This window comes from Platalea leucorodia (assembly GCF_965183815.1).
Source record: "Platalea leucorodia genome assembly, chromosome: 4".
NCBI classification, from domain to species: Eukaryota; Metazoa; Chordata; class Aves; order Pelecaniformes; family Threskiornithidae; genus Platalea; species Platalea leucorodia.
The window spans coordinates 61928251-61950157 of record NC_138826.1 but is presented as its reverse complement, the minus strand read 5'-3'; the positions used below and the strand labels follow the sequence as shown (position 1 = coordinate 61950157).

Genomic DNA, 21907 nt, shown 5'->3' with positions numbered 1-21907 from the left:
ACTAAAAAAGGCTGCTCAAACCCGAACTGCAGCTACATCTACATCCCTGTAGCTCCCACTGCTTATTTCTTACCAGCTCTGACACTCGTTGGGTTTCTCTCCAGGCCAATGTAACCCCCCGCAGCTAGCAGGCAAGCGGACACTGGTTTTATCACAGGAGTTCTGTGCTGTGTGAGTGAGCTGAATTGGCTCGTAGATGAGACCAAAAGTCTGGAAAAGTCCCAGGGAGGGACTGGGCAGCCTTTTGGCAGCAACTGCCCACTGGATCACTTGAGCTGTTCACAGAACTGCAGCCCAACAAAATGCTGCTGACTCCTATGCAATATTTACTGTTTTCCTTACAGCCTCAGTTTTTGGCATCAGAAGAAAGAGTATCAAAATATTCATTAAAAAAAGCTGATGGCTCGCATGTTGGGGAAGAAGGTTTTGCAAAACACAGTGCAAATAAAATCTATGAAATTACTCTCAAAATATAATGTTTGTTTAAGGCTAAACATTTAATTTCTTTTATAATACAAGGTTTGGCAATACTCCAATCCCTCTACACCTTACATGACCTAACCCAGTTGTTGCCCCTCCTTCTTACTTCTTTTCTTTTACCTTTTTTTTTTCCCTTTCACTTTTTTTTTTTCTTTTTCTGTTTTTTTTTTTAGTAACAGGTCATGGGTGTAAGGGCTTTTTTACAAGCAAGAGCAGTCACAGTGTGTTAAATATTTTACAGCAATCTAAAGGAAAGATTGTGTTTCCTAACTACTTACCCATCTCAAGGTCAAGCACTGCCTGTCAAACTGTAAGGAACAGACAGGCACTAGATCTCCAAACTCTTAATGTTAAAGGAATTTAATCCTTTTGTTTTATAACAACCATAAACCCGGGGGGGGGGGGGGGGGGGAATAGGGAAGAAGAGCATTCCATAACTATTTTGAATTTTTAGTAAAGACTCAACAAATTCACTGGGTTTACAAGCATTGACGTAAACCATTAGACTGTCTGTCTCTGTTTATATAGCACCTACCACATAAAGACTAACTTAAGACTTGGGGTGCTGCACAAAGCAAAGCGTAGTGATGGTACTAATGAAAACACTTAACTCTCTGCTGACCTCTGGGTCACAGTATCATTGAACTTTTTAAAATTACATTGCTTGAAATCAGTTTTTCAGTGATGTTTTCACCCTATAATGAATACTACTACTAAAAAAAAAAAAAAAATCTATAAAATTCCAGTCTTCAAAAACATCAAAGCTCCAGAAGAAGTACATTCTGTGTCTTCCATATTTGTTATGGGCCTTTAGCACTTGGAAAAACTGCTTTGCTTAGGCACCTGGGCGCACTCTCAATTGCACATAACGATAGCAATGAACAAATTGCAATGTGAATTTGTACCTTCCTGTAGGCGCTGTCCCTTCAGCTGTGCTGTTCCCCTCTCACTCAGTCCCAGCAGTCAGCACTGGAAGGATTTCTTTCCCTTTCGGACTGGAGGCAGCCAGTGCTTCACCAAGCGACTCACTGCTTCCCTCACATACTATTTAGGAGTGTCCAGGGATATTTGTCCACTCGATTTCAAACCCACACAGACTGGAACTAGCTGCTGTCACTTTTTTTATGCATACTGTCTCTTTCTGTAGGTCTCCTACATCATCCTGAGAAGGTGATGTTAGGTGTATCTATACGCTATTCCACAGGCTGGCAGAAGCTCACCCCTTCTTACCCTTCAAGCCAGGTATTTGCACCACAGTCCACTTCTACATTAACTGCTTTCATACAACTTCTAACTGGAGTCTGGGAAATAGACTGCCTGGAAAATACCATGACGGTATAACCTATGTCACCTTAAAGCACATACAAATATATTTGTACTTCACATATTTGATCTTGCAGAAAATCAAAGATCACAGCTTCACCAATATATTTGACATTCAGACTGCCACTGTTATATGTAAGTATACTGTAGGCCTCTGCAAACTGAAATAACCCAAAGTAAGCCAAAAGGCAAGAGGGAAGATGAGCTGTAATACTGAAAATAGTAGTTATAGCACCACACTGAGCTTCCTGAAAATCTGTAAGGGTTACATTTACAGGAAAAGAATATGCATTACAGATCCTAGAAAATAGCTCTTAAGAGCTAGATCAGTGAAAAGAAAAAAAAAAAAAGTCTCCTACATCCACATGTAGATTCTTCTCAAGATACAGAAAAATGACACAAAGAGTGGGAGGAGAGGTGCAATTCCCATTGTTTTGGTTGATTATCAAAAGCTAGAGGGAGAAAGGCAATTTCAAACTTGATCATAAAACAGATAAGGAGCCAACAGAATGATTTTAAAACAAGTATTCTTTGTACCCAAGAAAAATCAGATGCCCACAAGTACTGAAATCAGGAGAGCTGGGGTAGAGCCATTTGCATGCATCTACTCCAAGCTTCTCTAGCAAATCTCTCAAACTCACTCGAGCCAGTGACTCCCTTCCCTCTATTTAGTCTCAGAGGGCTTTCCAGAGGGAGACCAGCATTCTGAACCCAAACCTTCCACAGATCCATTTCAGCTATCTCTCTGTGGAAAACTTAATTCAGAATATTTACTGTCTTATATTAAACTGTTAGGGTTGGGTAAGCCTTTTAATTTAACTTACCCCAAGCTGAACTTTTCTCAGAACTGAAAAGCGCACTCGCTTACAAGTAAAGCAGTGTTTTCAATAGTATTCTTAAAAGTTCAGCTACGAGCATATTTGCAATGGAAAAAATCTAAACCTTTCACTGGATAGTGCAATAAAAGAAAACATTCTTTAATTCTGGAAGCCAATTCTGTACATTAAATGTAGCATAAGCATCAGTTGAATGGATTATTGCAACATTATACATGAAAAGCTGAGCATAAGTCAGAAGTGCACACCTACTTCCTAAAACAGTGAGAGATATAATTCTGAGAGCCAATGCCGACTGACAGAAGTGTCCTATAGAAACCTTACAGCTATAAACAGAGCACAATGAATCTGGCAGATAAGCCAGAGACAGAAACCATTTATAAACATCACAAAACTGATTTGCTTCTAAGAAAGTCTCGAGCTGGTGAAAGCAGCAGCAAAACCAGCCAAAAGCAGCAGAGTTCTCGGTGTGGCAGATGTATTAGGCAAGCAGTTCAAGAGACTGCAAGCTCATTTACAGAGAATAGGAGGAAAAAGCCACCAGAGCATTCCAGCTGTATTGCATCACAAGGCAGCTGGATGTTTACCGGTTTGTTTGCTTCGAACTAGAAAGTTTAACTCTTGGTGTCCCTGGACCCAAATATACCCCAAGTCTTGAAGAGATTAAGGTTTAACAGAAGCATCCTGTTCAGTCTTACCTGGTTCAGAAGACATTGTTTATAAATATATTCCAGTACCACCGCACGAGGAATTGATTTCGCAATGGTAATAACCCTATGACAGGCTCACATATATCCTATTTACAAGACCTATAAGCTGCCGCAAAGGACTTCTCACCAGATGTTCAGTATATGCCGACAGTTTACACGCTGGGTCTTTCAGTAACGCTATGCTCCTCCCTCTTTGAAGGCAAGCCTGTTTTCAGAGGAAAAGCGTAAGCATGCAAACCAGTCCGCTCAGAGAAGTGAGTGAAGTCTGCTCACTATTAAAGAGGAAAAACAAAGAAATCAGCTTATGTAACCTACAAACTGCTGGAGAAAGGCGGAGGAGGAGGAGGAGGGACTACTGTAAGTTGTTTTGTCTAATGCCTCAGCTACTATGAAAGTTTTGTCACTACTAATTGCATTGCTCTTTGAAATTAAAGCAGTATCAAGGTTAAAGGACAAGTTAGTACATTTCTCTGGTTGGTATTTTTTTCTCCCTTTATACTGCACAATGCATGTTTCTAACAGTCTTTTGCATTGCATAATCTGTACTTAAATTTATGCCTAGAATGAAGTAAATGCAACACACAGGATACCGGAGCAGTGATCAAAAAAGTCTACATTAAAGAACTGTCTTGAAAACATTAGCTTATTTGGTACAGATTAAAATTCACTAGAATAATTTTAAATCAATTTTTAAATGGCATAAACTAGATATTATGCTCCAGGGTAGAATACAAAGATATTAGAGTGAATTCTGAACTACGAAAATGCACGTTTTTAAAAAAAGCGGAAGGATTAACTGAAAAGAGAAGTTACTGAAAGTAACTTTCTTTTATTGTTCACAGCTCTCACACCATGTGATCTCCGGCTGGCACACTTTCATCACAGCAGGAGAAAGAAACCGGGATTTAAAATCCAGCCCTGTCAGTTTGGATAATAGGAATCAGAATATAGCAGCCAGCTTGTCATTTGCTGCAGCTGAGGTCATCTTCAACCACTGTGTTGGTCCAAACCACAGCTCCCTACAGCCCCGGCCACTACCGGCCACTGCAGTCCTCACGTTCAAGGCTATGTACAAGCCCGCCGCTGCAGAGCTGCTCTGAAGGACAAGTACCAAGGGTTACGAGGTATACACTTGCAAAACAATCCATCGTTATGAATATCTGTTTTTCACTGAGGAGACAGCTCTCTGGAATAGCACGGCTAATTATTTCCTTTCTTTTACAGATGTTGAACAGAGTGGGTTTTGCCAAAAAAACAGTAAAAAACTATTTTCCTCCAATTATTTCAAAACTTTGGTGCATTTTTCTTCTTGAGATGAGCAGATGCAAGTTCCACACATACGGATTTGAAATCTAAATGGAACCCATTTTTAACACTTGGACCAAGATTTGCACATGTTGTTTTTGGTTTTAGCATTTATTTTTAAACTGTTGGGCTAGAAAGTTGCAATTCCCCATCCTTGATACTCCTAGCAAGTAATCCCAGGCTCCTTGAAGACACACAAGAATTTTATTCACCCAGGTCATCAACACGTTATTAAAACGAAAAATAACAGTAACTGAGTTTCATAACCAGACTAAGAGAACTCCAATGCATAGGTTACATTTCTATTTTGAAGTTCACCTCCAAGAGTTCAAAGCTTGCCCCCTTGCTTGGGCTTCTACATGAAGTACATCTACAACAGAACACTTTCTCTCTCCAGAAGAGCCTTTGCAGCGAAGATAAATTTTCTGCTCAGTTTCCCATATTTGAAACAAACCGCTTTCCCCACCAGCCTGGTTTGTCCACCTGCCAGAGAGGCTTTGCCAGCCTTTCTTCAGCCTGCTGTACTCTTCCTAACCAGAAAAAACACTGATAGTGCCTGTCATACAAGTATGTGACAGATTTTAAATTCAGATGGGATCAGCAATAAAGTTTTCAATTTTCACACGAACAATATAATAGTTTGTAAAACTGTAAGACAAATGGCTACAAAATAATACAAGAAGCAATTGGTTCAGATAAGCAGCTACGTGACCATCGTAAGCAAAGAGAAGGGGTCACACAAGGAAAAGTAGGTGCCAGACAGGAAATCAAGTCTCCCTTTTGGGGAAATGTATCTAACAACTGTCGCAAACTTTGTAATGTGATGCGTGTGGGAGGGATGACATTTAAGCTACCAGACTTTGTGCTCCTTCTGTCCCTGCCACAGGGGACGAGGCAGAGAACAGGCGAGAGGTCAGAGCTCCGACCAGCACCAAAAGGTCCACCTTGGGCCACGCAGGCAAACCCCCGGGTCGCAACAGCCCACGGAGAGTAACTGCAGCTCTGCTCCTGCTCAGGGAGAGAGAAGGAATCTTACAAACCTGAAGAAAACTGAATTTTATTTTATTTCATTTCCAGAAGGAGCAACATTAAAACAAGTATAAAGACGTCTCCAAAGCCCATCTTCAAAACACATGCTTAACTCCTCCTTTTTAAAAAAGGTAAAAGAGTAATTGTTTTGTCTCTATTTGATTAGCTAGCAGATAAGGGGATTTGGGAGAGATTAAAACTGATAGAATGAGGACATCTCATTAACCTATTCCCCTGCTTTCACATGAGTTTTATACCTAACTCTGCTTATTCTAAAAGCAGAAGCGTGCGAAGTACAAACTGCACCATAAAGCTATACTGGCAAGTATTAGTTGAGAACTCATCAACAAGAGGTACAGCTATGTTTTACCTGTCACCAGAACATGCCTGCGAACTTTAAAGAAAAGTTAATTACAAAAGAAAGCTAGTTTTATTAAGGTTATCTAAAAAGCAGATGAAAAGTCATGGAGAACAACTAGTTAAATAAAAGATTCTCATTAGTGGGTAATTAAAATCGTACTTCTAAGACAAGTAGTTGCTGTCATTTAGTATGAATAAGATAGCTATTCAAACTAAAACCATCATGTTCTTAGTCCAGAGACTTGCACAGCAGGCTAGTTAAGTTTTATGAAACTATGTTATCTCAAATCAAAATTATTGGCTTATCATATGATTTCATCACTCCAGTAATTAGAAGTTTTTATAAGTGTCTTGCAGTAAGTATACGGCACTTACTTTGTTCTCCACCACCGTGCATTTTTCAAACTAAACATCACAAGCTTTCTCTCAGTCCTTTCCTTATTTTGCAGATAAGGGACTCAAATTATGTACCCAACTCATTTGAATATTCTTAATGTGACGAAGCTGGAGTTGAGAAGGAAGTCACACGAGTACGAGTACTGTTAGGAAACCTGGAGAGCTACATGGGCAGCATGCCACACTGACACATACCCCTGAAAAATTAGCTCATGTGACAGTGAATCACAGCCTAGCATTCAGTATGGCTGTCTTCAGCTGGCTCCTCGTTACTGCAGACTCACTTCAGGCACAAAGTGTTTGAAGTTTGCCGAGGATGCTGCGTCAGGACATGATATGAAGTTTCTGCAAGGCACTGATGGAGAAAGAGTGATTTTTTTTTTTTTTTTTTTTTTTTTGTCCCAGCCAAAGCATCAGTAACCCATGTGTCAGCCTAGCACAGAATGCAGCGTAAGCACTTCTGAATGTCAATATATAAGTGCTCTGCACTGAAAGCAACCCCCAGCTTTTTTTTTTTCCCTGTGAGAGATCTTTAGACATCTCAATGAGTCCAAGAGAGACATAAAATCACAACAACTAAAAAGGCACCTTTCACAGGGCTCCCATAAAGTAGGTGTGGTTGACTCACACTGTTACCTCTCCCTTCTCCTGAACACCCCGGTACTTCAAAAACACAGCAGTTTGGTCCTACACAAAAATGAAAGCATGCTTTCTCCTTATCCCAAAATAGTTTCTGAGGTGCTGTTAAAAGCCTCTCTCAAAAGCCCAGCAGTAGTCTGCAGAGGGGTTCAACATGGCTCCCAGCTATTCCAAGGGCAATGGGATTAGCTAGCGAGACACCACACACCCTTGTCCCAAACTGACCTCCACTTCTGTCAGACCTTCCATAAGCCGCCCTCTTCACAAATCTTGGGATAGTCTAAAATCAGTAACAGGTGATTTTATGAAGAAGGCTGGATACAAACCATACCTTAAAAAAAAAAAAATCCAAAGCACACAACTTGCTAAATACTATTCACTGTAGTTTTGAACAGATACTTCCATAACAAGGCAAAAAAAAAAAAAAAAAGTCTGAAAATTCACTTGGGGTGCAGGCACACAAAACAAAGGACACCTTTGGAACTGCAGATATGCAGAAACGTACACTGGCCTAGGTCAAAATTTGGGAGAAAGGTGCACTGCCCCAGGCACGCTAAACAGAGGGTGACCATCTCCCCTCCTACCTGCACCTTCTTGCTGTACTGAAGCAATGACTATCCTCTACTTTCTTTCTGAGCACTGTGCAAGAGCTCAAGCAAGGCCTACCACTGGTGCTTTGTGGTTTCTTTTGATTGTAACGGGGTATGCGATGGGGGCTTCCTGCCTCTGATCACCATGGGCAGATAGGAAAACTGCAGAGCCTAAACGTGGCACCGAAGTAAATGGCTTAAAAAGTCAAGCAGCCAACTAACGAGTTACAAATGAGTGAAACCACCACATGGATGTTCGGGAGTTTCTCCTCTCTACCAAGGAAGTGGAGATGAAGCTCACAAGGATGTGGTTAATGTTAGATAGGCATTTCAGTTTAATGTTTCTACTACGAAGATGAACATATCCCACTCCCATCATTACCCCTTGCAGCTATATCATGTTCCTCCCTTACAGAAATTGCCTGCTAGCTTGCATTGGGCTGGACAAGCAAACTGTTTTGCTCCAGGTGAGCAAGCTGAATCACTGTTTTGTACAATGTGACAAGCTCCAGGAGGCGCATGGTGGAGATCAGAGCACAGCATAGCTCAGCATAGGCGGAAAGGACATGATGGCCCTTCCCAATGCCAGGCTGTCACATTAACTCAGCTCCGACATCTCATCCAGGGGCAGCAACGGGGGTCAGCCCGAGGACTGCAGAGGTTAATGATGACTGAATGCAGTAGCTGTGAAGTGCTGACAAGGACCCTTGAATGGGTACACGAAGGATGAAATTCATGCATGGTTGCCCAATATCCTCAGAAAAGACAAGGCGAGAGAGTCCGTGTGCAGCCCAAGAGCTCTGTTATGCCAAGCCAGTGGCTGGCTGCTGGCAAAGGAACATCCTGCTCTTCCTCTCCTTGCACTGGGTCTTGTCTGGCACTGCAGCAAGCCAGTTCAGCTCACTAATCTGCCAGAAACATATTCATTTTCTTTTGGATTGTTCTGTTAACTTAGCAGGCTGAGGTGGCCCATAGGGTCAGATGAGCATCAGTGTCAACAGAAGGAGAAGGTGGGAGAGAAGAACAAAATCCATCCAGGAAGCAGACCTAGTTATTTCCTGTTTTGTTAAGCTGCATCCTTCAAGCTTTGACACACAGGCATGCGAGGAAGGAAGAAACAGCCATATGACAACTCAAGATTTGCAGGTATATAATGAATAAAAAGATGGGGAAAAATTTCTAGATTTAAGCAAATGAGCTACAGAAACAAGTGACCACCAGGAAAAGAAGGGAGGAGGAACAGTCCACACAGGGGCGGGCTGGGCAGGGACGGACCTTAGGAATGGGTATTCAGGACTACTGCAACAAGGAAAAGTAACAATAGCACCTTAAAAAGATGGGTAACTAGCCCCCAAGGTGAGAAACACTATGGAAGACTCTAGATCTGCAGCCCAAACAGAAACAAATTTGTTGTAAGGACACTTTCAGTCCCAGTTCTGAAATCAAAAATTCTTCCATCACTCCCTCCCCTAGCTCTCCTGGTTCACAGGCAAGGATTTGGATTTAAGACAAGCAACCTCAAGGCAGGTGTGATGAACAACTACAATGCCATAATTAGCAAGAAAATAGCAGTATTTTTCCATCTTTTTCTTTTCTTCCAGCTCAGCTGTATCACGTGCCCCAAAGGGAAAGCCTGTGGCTGCACAAAAACACAAAGGACACGCAATAAGAGGTCTTAGGGGAAAAGCCTGCCTTTTTGTCCTGCGTTTGTACAGCATTTGTCATTGTAGCATCTTGGTGTCTGCAATTTAGGCCAAGCATAAAAGTAATACAAGCAACTACAAAACCCTCCAAACAAATAATTAAATGGTTGTACTTCTACAAAATTACAGAACTATACTGAAGATCATTGAGTGCCACATCACTGACATCTATTCTATTAACGTTTACAAAAGGAGTGCTTTTGCTATGGCAACTCTATGTTTTACACTAACCACAAAGCTGTTTTTCTGTAGCTTAAAGTATTTCCCATACTTAAAAAAATAATCCAGGAATCTGTGGTTCATTTTTCAATTAATCTTCTCTAGCAAAGAAAGATCAGCAATTGTTAAAGGATTTTTGGTTTTAGATGTGGGAAGTGGTCAAAGGCTTTGCCTTTATCAACTGGGTTTGATTTGCCAACTCCCTTGTTTAAAGAAAATGGCTTAACAGTTCACTATTTCTTATACCTCCTTGTTTATTACAAAATTGAGAGAAAGCTTCATGTTATGATTTAGGGAAGAGCAAATTACTATTTATAGTGTTATCCATTCTATTACACTAACACACAGTTAGCAAATAGATACAACGAGAGGAGCCTCTGGCCCTGCAGCTCTGCCTTTTCTCATGTCTTCATTGCTTTCTCCTTCCCATGCCTTCCCCCTTGAGAAGGCTGCTTCTTCAGGCCTCCTGACTCCACCGCAGCTGCTGCCTCTTACCCAGCGACAGTATTACCTCTGACGGTGACGTTCCTGCTTGCCACTGCACTCTCCTGCCAGCCAGGACATACAGCTAGACAAGCAGAGCTGAGTGGTGCGAGGCCAGGAGGGCAGCTCTGGTGCCCCACCGGTTGGGGACCACATTGCAGCTGTTGCCACAGAAACCCCTACCCTTCTTTAAAGAAGGGTGGAAAAAAGGGAAGAGGAAAAAGCTTGTGACCTACCCTAGTACTGCTGTGCCACCTGTCTTTATTCACCTTCACAGATTAAACATAATGCTCATTTAACATCTTTGCAAAACAGCTTAAGAGCACAGACTCTCATTTTCCAGTTAATTTTGCAAAAAAAAAAAAACCCAAAACAAAACAAAACAAAAAAACCAACCACCAAAAAAACCCACAACCCAAGCCAGGAAGACCACCACACAGGATTTTTCTTAGATTCAGCAGTACAGCAGAAGGCTAAATCCACAATTTAAAAATTACCCCTGCCACATTCAAAACCCAAACAGTACAAAGACTCACAAGTGAAACAGGTTAGAATGCAGTGACAGTGATTTTGCTTCCATGTAAAAAACAAGTTTGGGCAGTGATAGATACTAAAAATAAAGGACAAATTATTCTCGGTTTGAGTTAATAAAAAACAGCATGGAAGGTTCACAATAAACCCTAGAGTGGAACACATCAGTACATTTCATCATTACATCATTTCATCAGTAAATTTCTGGAGTAGACAAGAGGATATGAACTGTGGTCAGGAAAAAAAAAATTAAAAAAATCATTCAATCAAATATTCTGTGTCTGAAAAGAAGCAGTAGCAAATGTTTGGGTAACCTACAGTAGAAGGCCGCAAACACACAATGATCTTTCCCTCAATCCCACGGCTTCCAGCATCAGTTGTTTAGGGATCACTCATGTCAGCAGACGCATTTGTGCAACCATATTTTACCAGTTGCTGGAAGACATATTCACCATGAATTTGTTCAGTCTTTTCCTGAATCCCATTTATATTTCTTGCACAGAATATGTGACAGTATAGGCATTTTCAATCTATTCTACCTTAACTCTGACTCCATGCTTTCTAGGGAAAAGAAACTTGATGGCACAACATATTTGCCTTTTCCCTTCCACCCTTCTCTGTCCTCTCTATCACATCACAGAAAGCATCAGATTAACTTTCTTCAGAACACATCAGCTCCTAAAAATCAGAGCACCATAGAATGGTTTGGGTGGGAAGGGATCTTTAAAGATCACCCAGTCCAACCCCCCTGCCGTGGGCAGGGACATCTTTCAGTAGATCAGGTCTCAGGACAAAAAATTCTACTATCTGTTCATGACTATTTCTTTCTGCCTCAAATACGTAAATGGTTTTAGTCTCCTGACTTTGTCCTGTTAAGGCCAATTTAATCTAATACTTATAGGATAGTCAGCTAATCGGGACCTTCTTTACAGAGCTTTTTCTGCCCTGCCATTAAGACATAGTACTGCTTTTTTCCAGTCCATCCAGCCTTGCATATCTCAAGCATCCAGAGAAAAGTGATGAAAAGGAACTCCTCAAATCAAACTCTTTCAAAAAAGGAAGCTAACAATACAGACAGTGGTGACAAATAAGAGAACGTAGAAGTGCATTCCAGCTTTTGGTGCAATAAGGGTGCAAGATCAGAGACAGTTTTGACTGTTTTACATAGTGAAGTTGTGCTGATAGTTAAACACAGCCTTCACAGAGACCACATCAGCACTAATGAAACTATAATTTCCTTTATTGCTATCCACACCCCAGACCTCATCAGACAGATGGTAATAGCTTTTCATCATTTATTTTGACACAAAAGCAATCAATAAGCTTTTCCCCACAGTTCTTTTACTGCTATCTATGAACTCTAAAAACCTAGAATCAGAGAAGATGCCAGCTATAAAACAGTCAAGTTTCATTTTTGTCTTTCTTACAGGAAGAGATTCTAAAATGCCACGTGGTTTTGAGATAAACTGGATTAAAGCAGTTTCAGTGATCTACAAAGAAAATCTTAATCCATCAAAACATGACAAATAAACTACACTATCAAAGAACTAAGTAGATCATGTTGGATTGAGCAGCTTTTTCCTCTTATCATGACTATATCCTGCGCATTGTTTTGCACTGAAAATGTCTAATACCAGATCGCAGGAACATCACGCTTCTGTTAGCTTTGTGCATCATTCACAGAAGCTGAGGATGTCCCACAGAAGACACACACACATGCACAAAAAAACCCCTCAGCTATGAACTGAAGTTTTACTCCTGTCTTAAGCAGCAAGCAAAAAAGCATTCTAGTTTTCAGAATTTTTCAACGGTAGAAAAATTTTGGAACATTCTCAGTCAAACCAGAGGAACCTCAGCAATAAGACAAGTCTGGAAAATTTAAGTCAGTTGTTTGGAAAGACTATATTTTACAATCAATGAAATCAGCTTTATAAACACATACACAAAAAAAAAATATCAAAATGCAAGCAGTAATTATCCTGTTATTGCAGAAACCAGGCCACAGCTTGCAGAACAAGCGGTAAAATGGGAAAAAAATCGGTGGGCAAGGTGCTTTAACTGCAGTGTTCTAGGCTAAGTTTTTCTAAAGAGCATTTACTCAAAATAACAGGATACTAGCAGACAACAGAGGGGTGCAGCATTGGCGACTTTACTAACGGCAAACAGCACTCACACTGCTGATTGTGAATATTTCATCATATTAGATTTTAACTGTATTTTGATTCTTAGGTAAAGCTCTAATTCTACCACTAAGTCTTCCATTTTATTTTGACTTATAGCAGCTACCTTTAAGAGTTTGTTTGTAGCAGCTTCCACAGTTAAAACTGACTTACACAGAAATCTTGACAAGCCAAGGGACCAAAACACTTGCTAGTCGCATTACAGTGGGTGGCCAAGTCATAACAGCAACACAGGGCTCCAAGCAATGGCATAAACAAGAGCCACTGAAAAGGACAGGCATCAAAATTAGTCATGGAAACTGCCTTGGCACATAGAGCTGCCAGAGAACTATTACAGCTGTAAAGAAAAGTGGCACAGGATCTTTAAAGAAAAGCAACAGGTAATTTTATACAACCTATGAACCCTCTAGATATTTTAGGGAGCTTAACAATAGGTATGCAATACTCAATCATGTTGCATGCAAGTAAAAATAGCATTAAATTATTTATTCTAGGTAACAGATCTCAGTCTCAGTGTAACTGCTGCAAGCATGATACGGGAAGCCATCAAACTATTTTGAATTACAGAAAAGACACTTCATGCTTTCACCCATCTTCCTGAGCATCAGTGACCGCCTTAAGAAAGGGAAGAGGGGGGAAAAAAAAAAAAAAAAATATATATATATATATATTAACTCAGGAAGTAGGTAAGAAATGAGACAGGACCGTAGGAGCACATAAGAGGTGCTGGGACTGTTGTAGAAGTCACTTTTTAGCTTAAATAAGAATCCAAAGACCTGTTGAAGCCTTAGACTGCAAGCTGTGAACTTTCACCTAGATGGGCTGACCGTATGCTGAACTCTTACTTAGCTACATGAAGGAAGGTCCTGAAACCAGTGCAAACCAGGAAGATAAGGTAGCTGAAACCATCAGCAGAAGCTGCAACTATTCAAGATAAGAAAAGGAACGTCCTGCCTGGAGACAGGGAAAGGATCCAATAAGGAACAAGAGACCCCAGACCCAAATACTGCTATTGGACTGAACCGTTGTGTGAGGGGAGGGGAACTTGGACTGTAAGGGTGTAATTGCCCAGGGATCTCTTTGTTCGGGGTCCCTCCCCAGAGGCACCCACCTCGAGCTGCTCTTCACCGCTGTACGACTCAAATTCACCTGGCGCACGTCATCTCGGAGACTCTGCTTCAGGGAAACCTAGGGTCAAGCCTGAGGGGAGAGAAAGCGCCCAAGGGTGAGTATGTGTGTGAGTGAGGAGGCGAAAAGGGGCACCCGTCAGCTCAGTGGAGCTGCCTGCTGCGAAGGAACTCTGGTCCTAGCAGTTAAAGTCTCGGGTGGTGTGTGTGCGCGACTCCCTGAATGGTGTGCGAATGCTCGGGCAGCTGCTGCTCCCTTAACAGGGACTGAGGAGGAGATACTATGAAGAAAAATTCCAAGTGAGAAGTTCAGGTTGTGCCCTGCAGAAATAACTCATTAGAGAATCAACTTGTTCTTTCAAGTAATATTACAATCTCTTGAGCTAATTTTCCCTCTACTACTTAAACAGCAGCTAGGTTCGACACCGCTCCAGGGAATACACCACACCACCCATGGCACTACTCAATGCCTGCAAAACAAAACCCTTAACTGTAGAAGAGACTGGAATTCAGATCTTCTGAAGCCTCAATCCCCAGTTCATGAGCCTTTGCTAAAAAAGCTTGCAGGGTACTTTGTTTCACTTTTTTTTTTTTTTTTTTTTTTTCCTCCTTCCAATAAGTGTTACTACAAGTATAACTGGAACAAACAAGTTGCAACACTGTTTAATACCAGAGTTAGCTGCATCTATACAATCTTCATGATGGTGAAGTGCTTCTACGGCGCTGGGAAAATCACAGCAAAGTACAGTCCAAAGGATACACAAGCCAGCAGATGTCTACAGATAGTCAAGAACAAGCATAACAAAACTGCAATGAAGGAGCCTCCAAAGATCAGAAGTTGGAAAAGCACTTCTACCTGGAAAAGCACTTCTACTAGCCATCTATCAGGACTAGAAGACTACTCTTCCCTCCGATTCAAAATTTGGCTGCTTTCGGTTCCCTTTCCTCTGAAGCATTGGAGACTGGTTGTGACTACTGAGTCCATGTAAGCCATCATGCTGCTAGTAGAGTTCATTTCTCAAGTGCCTGCTTAAGTTTTCTGCTAACAGGAATCTCATTACATTGGCAATAACTTCAATCTTTCTTGCTCAATTTCTGAAGCATATTATAATATTAGCATTTGGTCATTTACTACAGTTTAAAGTTTTGTAAGTTTGTTTCCCATAGCCAGTAACAGTCTGATTCTCAGCGTGCCAGAAGAAAAGTCTACTGAACATCTAAATGAGATCTAAGTTACATGGCTGGCTGTGCCTGAGGGAGGCGAGGGAAAAACCCACACAAAAACCCCTCAGTGACCAAATGGCTCGTTCCAGTCCTGAGCTCCACATTCCCAAATATACTCAAGTACGCTCTTTGTTCAGCTATTCATCAAAAAGTAAACAATTCCCATGTTTCTATCAATCCAAGTAGTATTTTTATGCTTAAAATGAACAGCTGATTAGTGCACACAGTAAGAGCAACCGGATGAACTGAAAAAAAACTTAGAAATTATTCCATTTCAAAATAGCCTGTTGCTGGCATGCAGTCATTTATCCCCACCCTGTTCTTCTCCCAACTGTGAACAAGGATTACCTGGGAGGAATGTTTTCTGAAATCATCTGCAGAACAGCTCTGAGTCTTCAAGTTCTTCAACTAGACACCTCAACACGGAAGGACAAACATAATTCTGTTCTAAACACAAGCCCCTCTGGAAAAGACTAAAAAAAAACCTGCCACAATTCATAGGCATATCATTAATTTGCACATTGCCAGTCTCTCACATTTAGTTACTCATAGTCTCACTGCACCTGTTTAGTACGGTGATCTGCTTTAGAACAAATTCAACAAATTTGATGTTTTCTAAAATCTGGTACAGCAATTTCTAGCATTGTGGAAAAAAAGTGTTAATGCCTGCATTTTGTCCCCACCCATACAAAGCATAAGACGCAAGCAATTTTACATGACTAAGGCCCAGCGAACAGACCAACAGTGGCAGTGCCTGTGTCAGCAGGTTTATCCTCCCACAGCCAGCATCCCGAGGACTCTATTATTTCATGGGAGCTGCAAAGAGAACAGTTTGTGAACAGGCACCAGGACTTTCCAAAACAGTTGGCCCTTCAGAGGGAGCTGCAGGCTTTAACCTTGAAATAGTCACGCTGCTATAAAGAGACTGTACAGAGCCTGGGCTTTTTTGTTTGTTTGTTTTAATGTTCAGAATACACGAGTAAACAGCAGAAAAGAAGTGTACTGAAAACTAAGCATGTTTAAAAGCTCCTCCAAGTAGCAGCCCGAACACAATGTATAAATAAATCCAAGTCATGTCAAACAGCATTCCACAGTCATGTGTCAAGCGAAAAGCAGAAAGACTTGTCTGTTTTCTTCAGACAATTGTGATCGTTTATATGCAAGCCAGCTTCCTATATATTGACTCAGGATTTTACCATTTAATGACAAGTTTCCTGAAAGATTAGTACATACAAACATTATAGATAAGATTATGATGAACCCACTGTATACTAGGTTATATTTCTAGACACTACTTAGTTGGGAGTTCATTCAAAATGTCTTTTTTTCATTAATGATGTACCTAAATTGAGCTTACCCTCTTAAAAAAAAAAAAAAAAAAAAAATCACTACTCAGTGTGACCCGTCACCTCTGCTGGCCCTTAAAGCCTGTATCACATAGAATGATCATGCAGCAGACTACACTGACTCTGTTGTTTGAATTAAGCATAAACAGAGTCACTTGTAATAATCTACCAAAGATTAAAAAAAAAAAAAATCTTAAAAAAAATTAATTAGTTTCAAACAGACATTTAACAGTTCCTCTGTTACACGGAAATGGGATGTCTACTACAAAAGGCCAGATGCTCAAATGGATTAAAGAGTGTCTAGTCTTTAAATCCTGCATCCGCAAATCAACACTGACCTAGTGACCTAAAGTAAAATTTAATAAGAGAGAAAAAAAAAAGTATTCAACAGCCACATATAGACCATTCAAGATGGAAATAAAAAAAAAAATTGCTTGATCAATACTATTTGGACATATACACAGCGCTCGTCAGAGAATATAATAAGAGCTGGAGAATGCCAAATGTAAAGTCCCCTATTTATCCTTGAAACAGGTTTAGCAAAGGCAGCGGAGAAGCAAGCTTCTCAGCACACCACTAGCTAGCAATCAGGAGAAATCACCTCCAGAAAGGATATACAAGCCATTACCTTTATGTCGATAGGAGTGTTGCTGTCTGTGAAGACTTGCCAATGAGACAGTAATTTACATCCACAGCAACAGCGAATCCTGTGGGCAACAGCTACCTTACTAGTAACAGACCAGGGAACAGAAATACATCCCACACCAGCTACAGAATAACCTTGGGGTGGTTGCCCTTCCCTCCAGCTAGGTTCAGCATAGCATCTGAAGGGTGAAAGTCTAATCTCTTTTCAAGCACAAAAGCCAATCTGCCTCCTGCGCTCTTTTTAACAACGCAATTACAGACCTGCAACTTGCATGTGTGAACAAGTCCGCTGCAGCCCATTAAAAGCAAGTTTTGCATAAATCACCCACTTCAATGACAACACAGTACTTACATTCTGGAGAAGAAAGGTGTTAAAAAAAAGTCTTTTTAATTACAAGATGATACAGCTTCCATTACGAGCGCTCGCCCAGTTCCACCACCGTGCGAGTGTGACATGGTCTGAAGGCACATATACCAGGCTCCCACAGGCACAAGGAAAGCTCGTACACCACAAACAGTTAAAGTACTCAAAGAAATAAAAAACCCCTCAACCTCCCGCCCACTCACTTTTGTTAGGCACCAAGACTTGGAAAGCATCTTGTAGGTTAAAAATTTATCCTAGTCAAATATGTTGCAATCGTGACTTATTAACTCCATTGGTAACTTTCCTCCCAGGCTCCAGTGGACTGACATTTTAAGTGCATAAAAGCAGAGTGCACATCAGTGGAATTAGGACTGACACAGTTTTAATTAAAAGCCTCTAGTAGTATCCTCCCCTGTACCAAATAAAAATGGCAGTCCTGGCAAGAGGGATGCAGCATAAGAGCTTTATTTGAAAAGGGAAAGCCCATACGTGACTAAAAATATCTGCTGAAGTAACATTTCATCTATTTGGGATACAAATTATTTTTAACGCTCCTCGTTTAAGTCAGTAATTTGAACTGCACACAAACATTCACCGTGCATTTATTATGAAAAAATTTAATACTCCTAGCTCCTACAGCACAACAAAAAAAGTCTTTTACAGGGCACAAAAGCCTTACAAGCACATAATTCTAATTTTGGTTTCCCCTTTAAATAAAACCCTGCCATCAAAACAGTCATGATGTTTGCAGAGTATCCTGAAAACTCATGTCAAGTCTCCATACAATTAAGCGCTATAAAAGAAAGAGTCCAAAATGTTTGGTCAGTTGGTGAGTTGGAAAGAGGGGCAGAGGGTGGGAATGAAGAGTGGAAAACCTGCTCCTGCATTCTGCCTCCCTTACGCTGCTTCCTCTGAGCAAACTGCATAAAACACCCTAAACATCCATTGTATCGCCAGCTCTGTTTGAACATTTCCCCCTCGTCTCAACCTTTGTGCCAGTATGAAAACGAAACACGTATCGCATCCAAAAAGAAATCACTCAGACAAAAAGCAATCAGCGTGAAAAGGCATGTAAATCAAAGAGACTTGGCAGCGAACAGCATTTCATAAAGACAAGAGATATGAATTGCTCCATTTGTGTCAGTTTGGCCAGTTATTGTTCTGACTTACTACTTTAACGACCCTGAATAAAACTGCTTGAACTGAAACAGACAAACAGAGATCTTTAAAATAGAATTCCCCACACACACCCTCTTAACAATAAGCATTATTACCATGGTACTGCCACCCTTAAATCATAAATCCACTGCACCAATTAGAAATTACCTGAATACATAATGAATTTAGTACTGACCTTGCAAAAAGCTTACTCCTCTTGGCTAGAAATCATAAATAGTTTTGGTAAAATCCTTTTATGTCCTCCTCCAGCTAGCTAATTTCAGCCTTCCATTAACGCACTCCATTGCAGATAATTGCCGACAGCACACGCTCCCCTGCTTTTGCTCGTTCCCAACCCAGCAAGGATAATCACATTCCAGCGGGGAGCGAACAGATGGCAGCCTCCATGGTAACCAGTCCTCCCCAGCTAGTGGTAGCACTGGGAGACTCCCGGGGACTGGGCAACAAGCACTCTTTGTGCTTCAGCCTTGCAAAGCCATAATGAAGGGAGAGCCAGCTCCTAGCGTTCACTGGGCATGCCTAGCAGGTGCCCTGCCTTCGCAAGCAGGCAGAACACCTTAACAAAAGCTTGCAACCAGGTTTAACCTTGATGCTGCCTATTCCCGTGTTGTGCAGGGGGGAAAGGGAGGTAAAACACGCGCTAAGATGGAGGTGAAGCTAGCGAGAGTTTTCATTTACTATTAAAACACAGGGTTCAGAGAAATTAGCTGAGGACTGGTTTTCCCCCAACAAAATGATTTTCTGAAGGCAGGCTTATTTCCCCTGAATGGGTTTCATTTCAGCACGACAGGAATGTTTGCTGCCCGATCTCTATCTCTTGGACCTTGAAATTGCTCCTCTCAAGAATACTATCATCTCCCAACCTGGTTTTACTCAACAGGAACCACACACCCCCTTGCTTTTGCTCTTAGGGCTTCTGCCGGGCTTATCTGCTCTGCATCTGCCCTGACCAATGCTGATTCAGCAGCAGGCAAAACCACCGTGCCTCTCCGCTGCACAACCAGGCTGCCAGGGGGGCGTGTCTGGAAAAGCCTTTTTTTGCATCAAAGCTGTGCCTGAAACCACTGCTCTCACCGGGCCAGATCCTGTGCAGCTACACACCTACACCGATGGCGTGCACCAGCTCGGCAAAATTCCCACCGACGTTATCTGGAGGAAAAAGGGAAGTGGCTTTTCAAGACCAACCGACAATGATCTTGTCTGCAAAATAAAAAGAGCATTGAAAGAACATATTAAGCCTTTAAATACTGCACCACGTCTCAAAATATTTAAGGTTCAAACCACTGGATGTGAAAAAGCACGCAGCACAGTAGTCCATGGACTGACTGATGCATTCAAACTTTCTCTCCCTTACTCTCAAAACCATGCAGCGCTTATGACTAAAAGTGCGTCAAAAAAAGTGGTTAATTTTACTTAAAGCTGAGCCAAATTTGGACTTCAAGTTCCTACATGCTAACTTAGGTCTGCTGAATTATGCTTTTGAGGAAGGGAAAACGGTTTCCTTTCTCCCTTAATGGCACCTTTGATCTTGTAGCTGCTCCTGCAGGGCAGTGTTTGTTCCTGTAAAAGACTGAAAAACCCTGTGCTGGAACCCACCATCACAAAAACGCCTGTCTTTTCCTCTGGGTGGCTCCAGGCACGGAGCTCAGTAATTTTCTCCCCTGCCCCAAATTTTCAGTTTCCCTCATCCTCACTGCATAACAAAGTTTTGTTTCACAGCAAGCACAGTTAAGTATTTCTTGTATTGGTAAGAGACACTGCCATTAAACTGCTAGTGCATTAACACTGGAAGCCTCTCGGATCACTGCTAACAGTGCTTGAGTACCTGTAAGCCGTACGAGAGTCCCCACCATGGAAACCATGGCTGCTGAAGAGGACCCAGACTTTGGAGGGGACTCGCGGAGCTCACAAGGGTGCTGCAGGTACCGGTGACAGGCACAGGACCAAACTCAGGTCCGCCAACTTCCCCTCCAGGACCAGTAAATCATTCTGACTCATGCCGTTAATTTCAACCCATTTTCTTCCTCTAAATAATCAATCTTTACATCATCAAAAATTTCTTAAGCAACCACAGACACCAAACCTAATCATGCATCAGCAACAAGGGTAAAATAATGTATGGAAGGAAGCCAATTTCCTATTTAACTTGCCAATTGTTAATAATAAAAACTTTTCAGTGTTTGAGCGCTATGAAACACACCGATAGCATTTCTTGTTTTGCCTCTTGGGAAAAAAAAAAGAAGACCATGGCTCAGACATGAGTTTTAATATACTAATAGATTTTATGTATTTATGCATTTCTGGAAAAAGAAAAAAAAAAAACACTGTAGCAATTACAATTCTCAGCAAACAGACTGACTTCAAAATTACAGGGATTCAAGTTCAGTTTTAGTCTTTCTTTTTTTTCCTTCATGAAAGAGACCTACAAAGTAATTTTCTAGATTTATGTTATTTCTGACTTTGTATTAAAAAATGACGCTGTTTACTGAAACATAAGCAATTTTGGCATTGGAAAGCCTGTTCCAAACACTGACAAAAACCCTTCGACCGTCTGTTTTTGAAAAAGTACTAGCTGTACTCATTGTAGGAGGATTGCGAGCAGAATAAGGGGCAACAACAGTCAGAATCCATTTCAGTGTCTTAGTTGGAATTTCTTTAATTCTTACGTCTGATTTTACACAGATACAATACCAAAATTTGCATAAACTACACACAGCAGCCGTCACACAACAACTCAATGGGATGCACTACAAATTTTGGCAGAAGCAACAGGTAAGTTACTTGTTTGGTGTATACTTGCTCCATGTATCCTCTGTATATGTGACAAATGTTTTCCTCAAACTACTTTAAAAGGAGAAAGGAAAACTGCACATCCAAGATGCTTTTGAGGAGAGGTGGATAAAGGAAAGAAAACCTGCCACCTCCCCTTAATCTTTGGACCAGTCTGAGCCAGATAGGAGTTTAGGAATAAACTAGGTTTAGCTGGAACATATTAATGAAAAATGAACAACATATTGACATCCTGTCTTCTGAATTGATTCCACCGAAGATATTGTCTTTTATAACCATGACACCATGTGCTTCAGCTTCTTCCAGTCCCAGCTGCTATCTGGTAGACTAACACTTTATTATTTTACACAGGTTGATGGAGACTCAAACTAGACTTTAGAAATGTCTGTTTTTCAAACTGATTTTTTTTTTTTTTTTGTGATGACCGCTTAAAATCTATTCACCCAAA

The 21907-nt window shown here is 41.1% G+C and overlaps 1 protein-coding gene across 3 annotated transcripts in view; it reads right to left on the bottom strand.

Moving 5' to 3' along the window:
• FGD4 (FYVE, RhoGEF and PH domain containing 4) overlaps positions 1 to 21907 on the bottom strand; it is a 75704-nt gene that overhangs the window by 48587 nt on the left and 5210 nt on the right. The window contains exon 1 of one of the 3 annotated variants that reach the window (XM_082310599.1): positions 19744 to 19798. The exons of 1 other annotated variant lie outside the window; for it this stretch is intronic. Coding sequence is in view for 1 of the 2 variants with exons in the window: in XM_082310597.1 (XP_082166723.1) it covers positions 3338 to 3353 (16 nt within the window). In the remaining variant the exon portion in view is untranslated. Of the gene's footprint in view, positions 1 to 3337; positions 3388 to 19743; positions 19799 to 21907 lie in introns of those variants that run through there. One more of the 3 variants, XM_082310597.1, reaches the window with a different exon arrangement.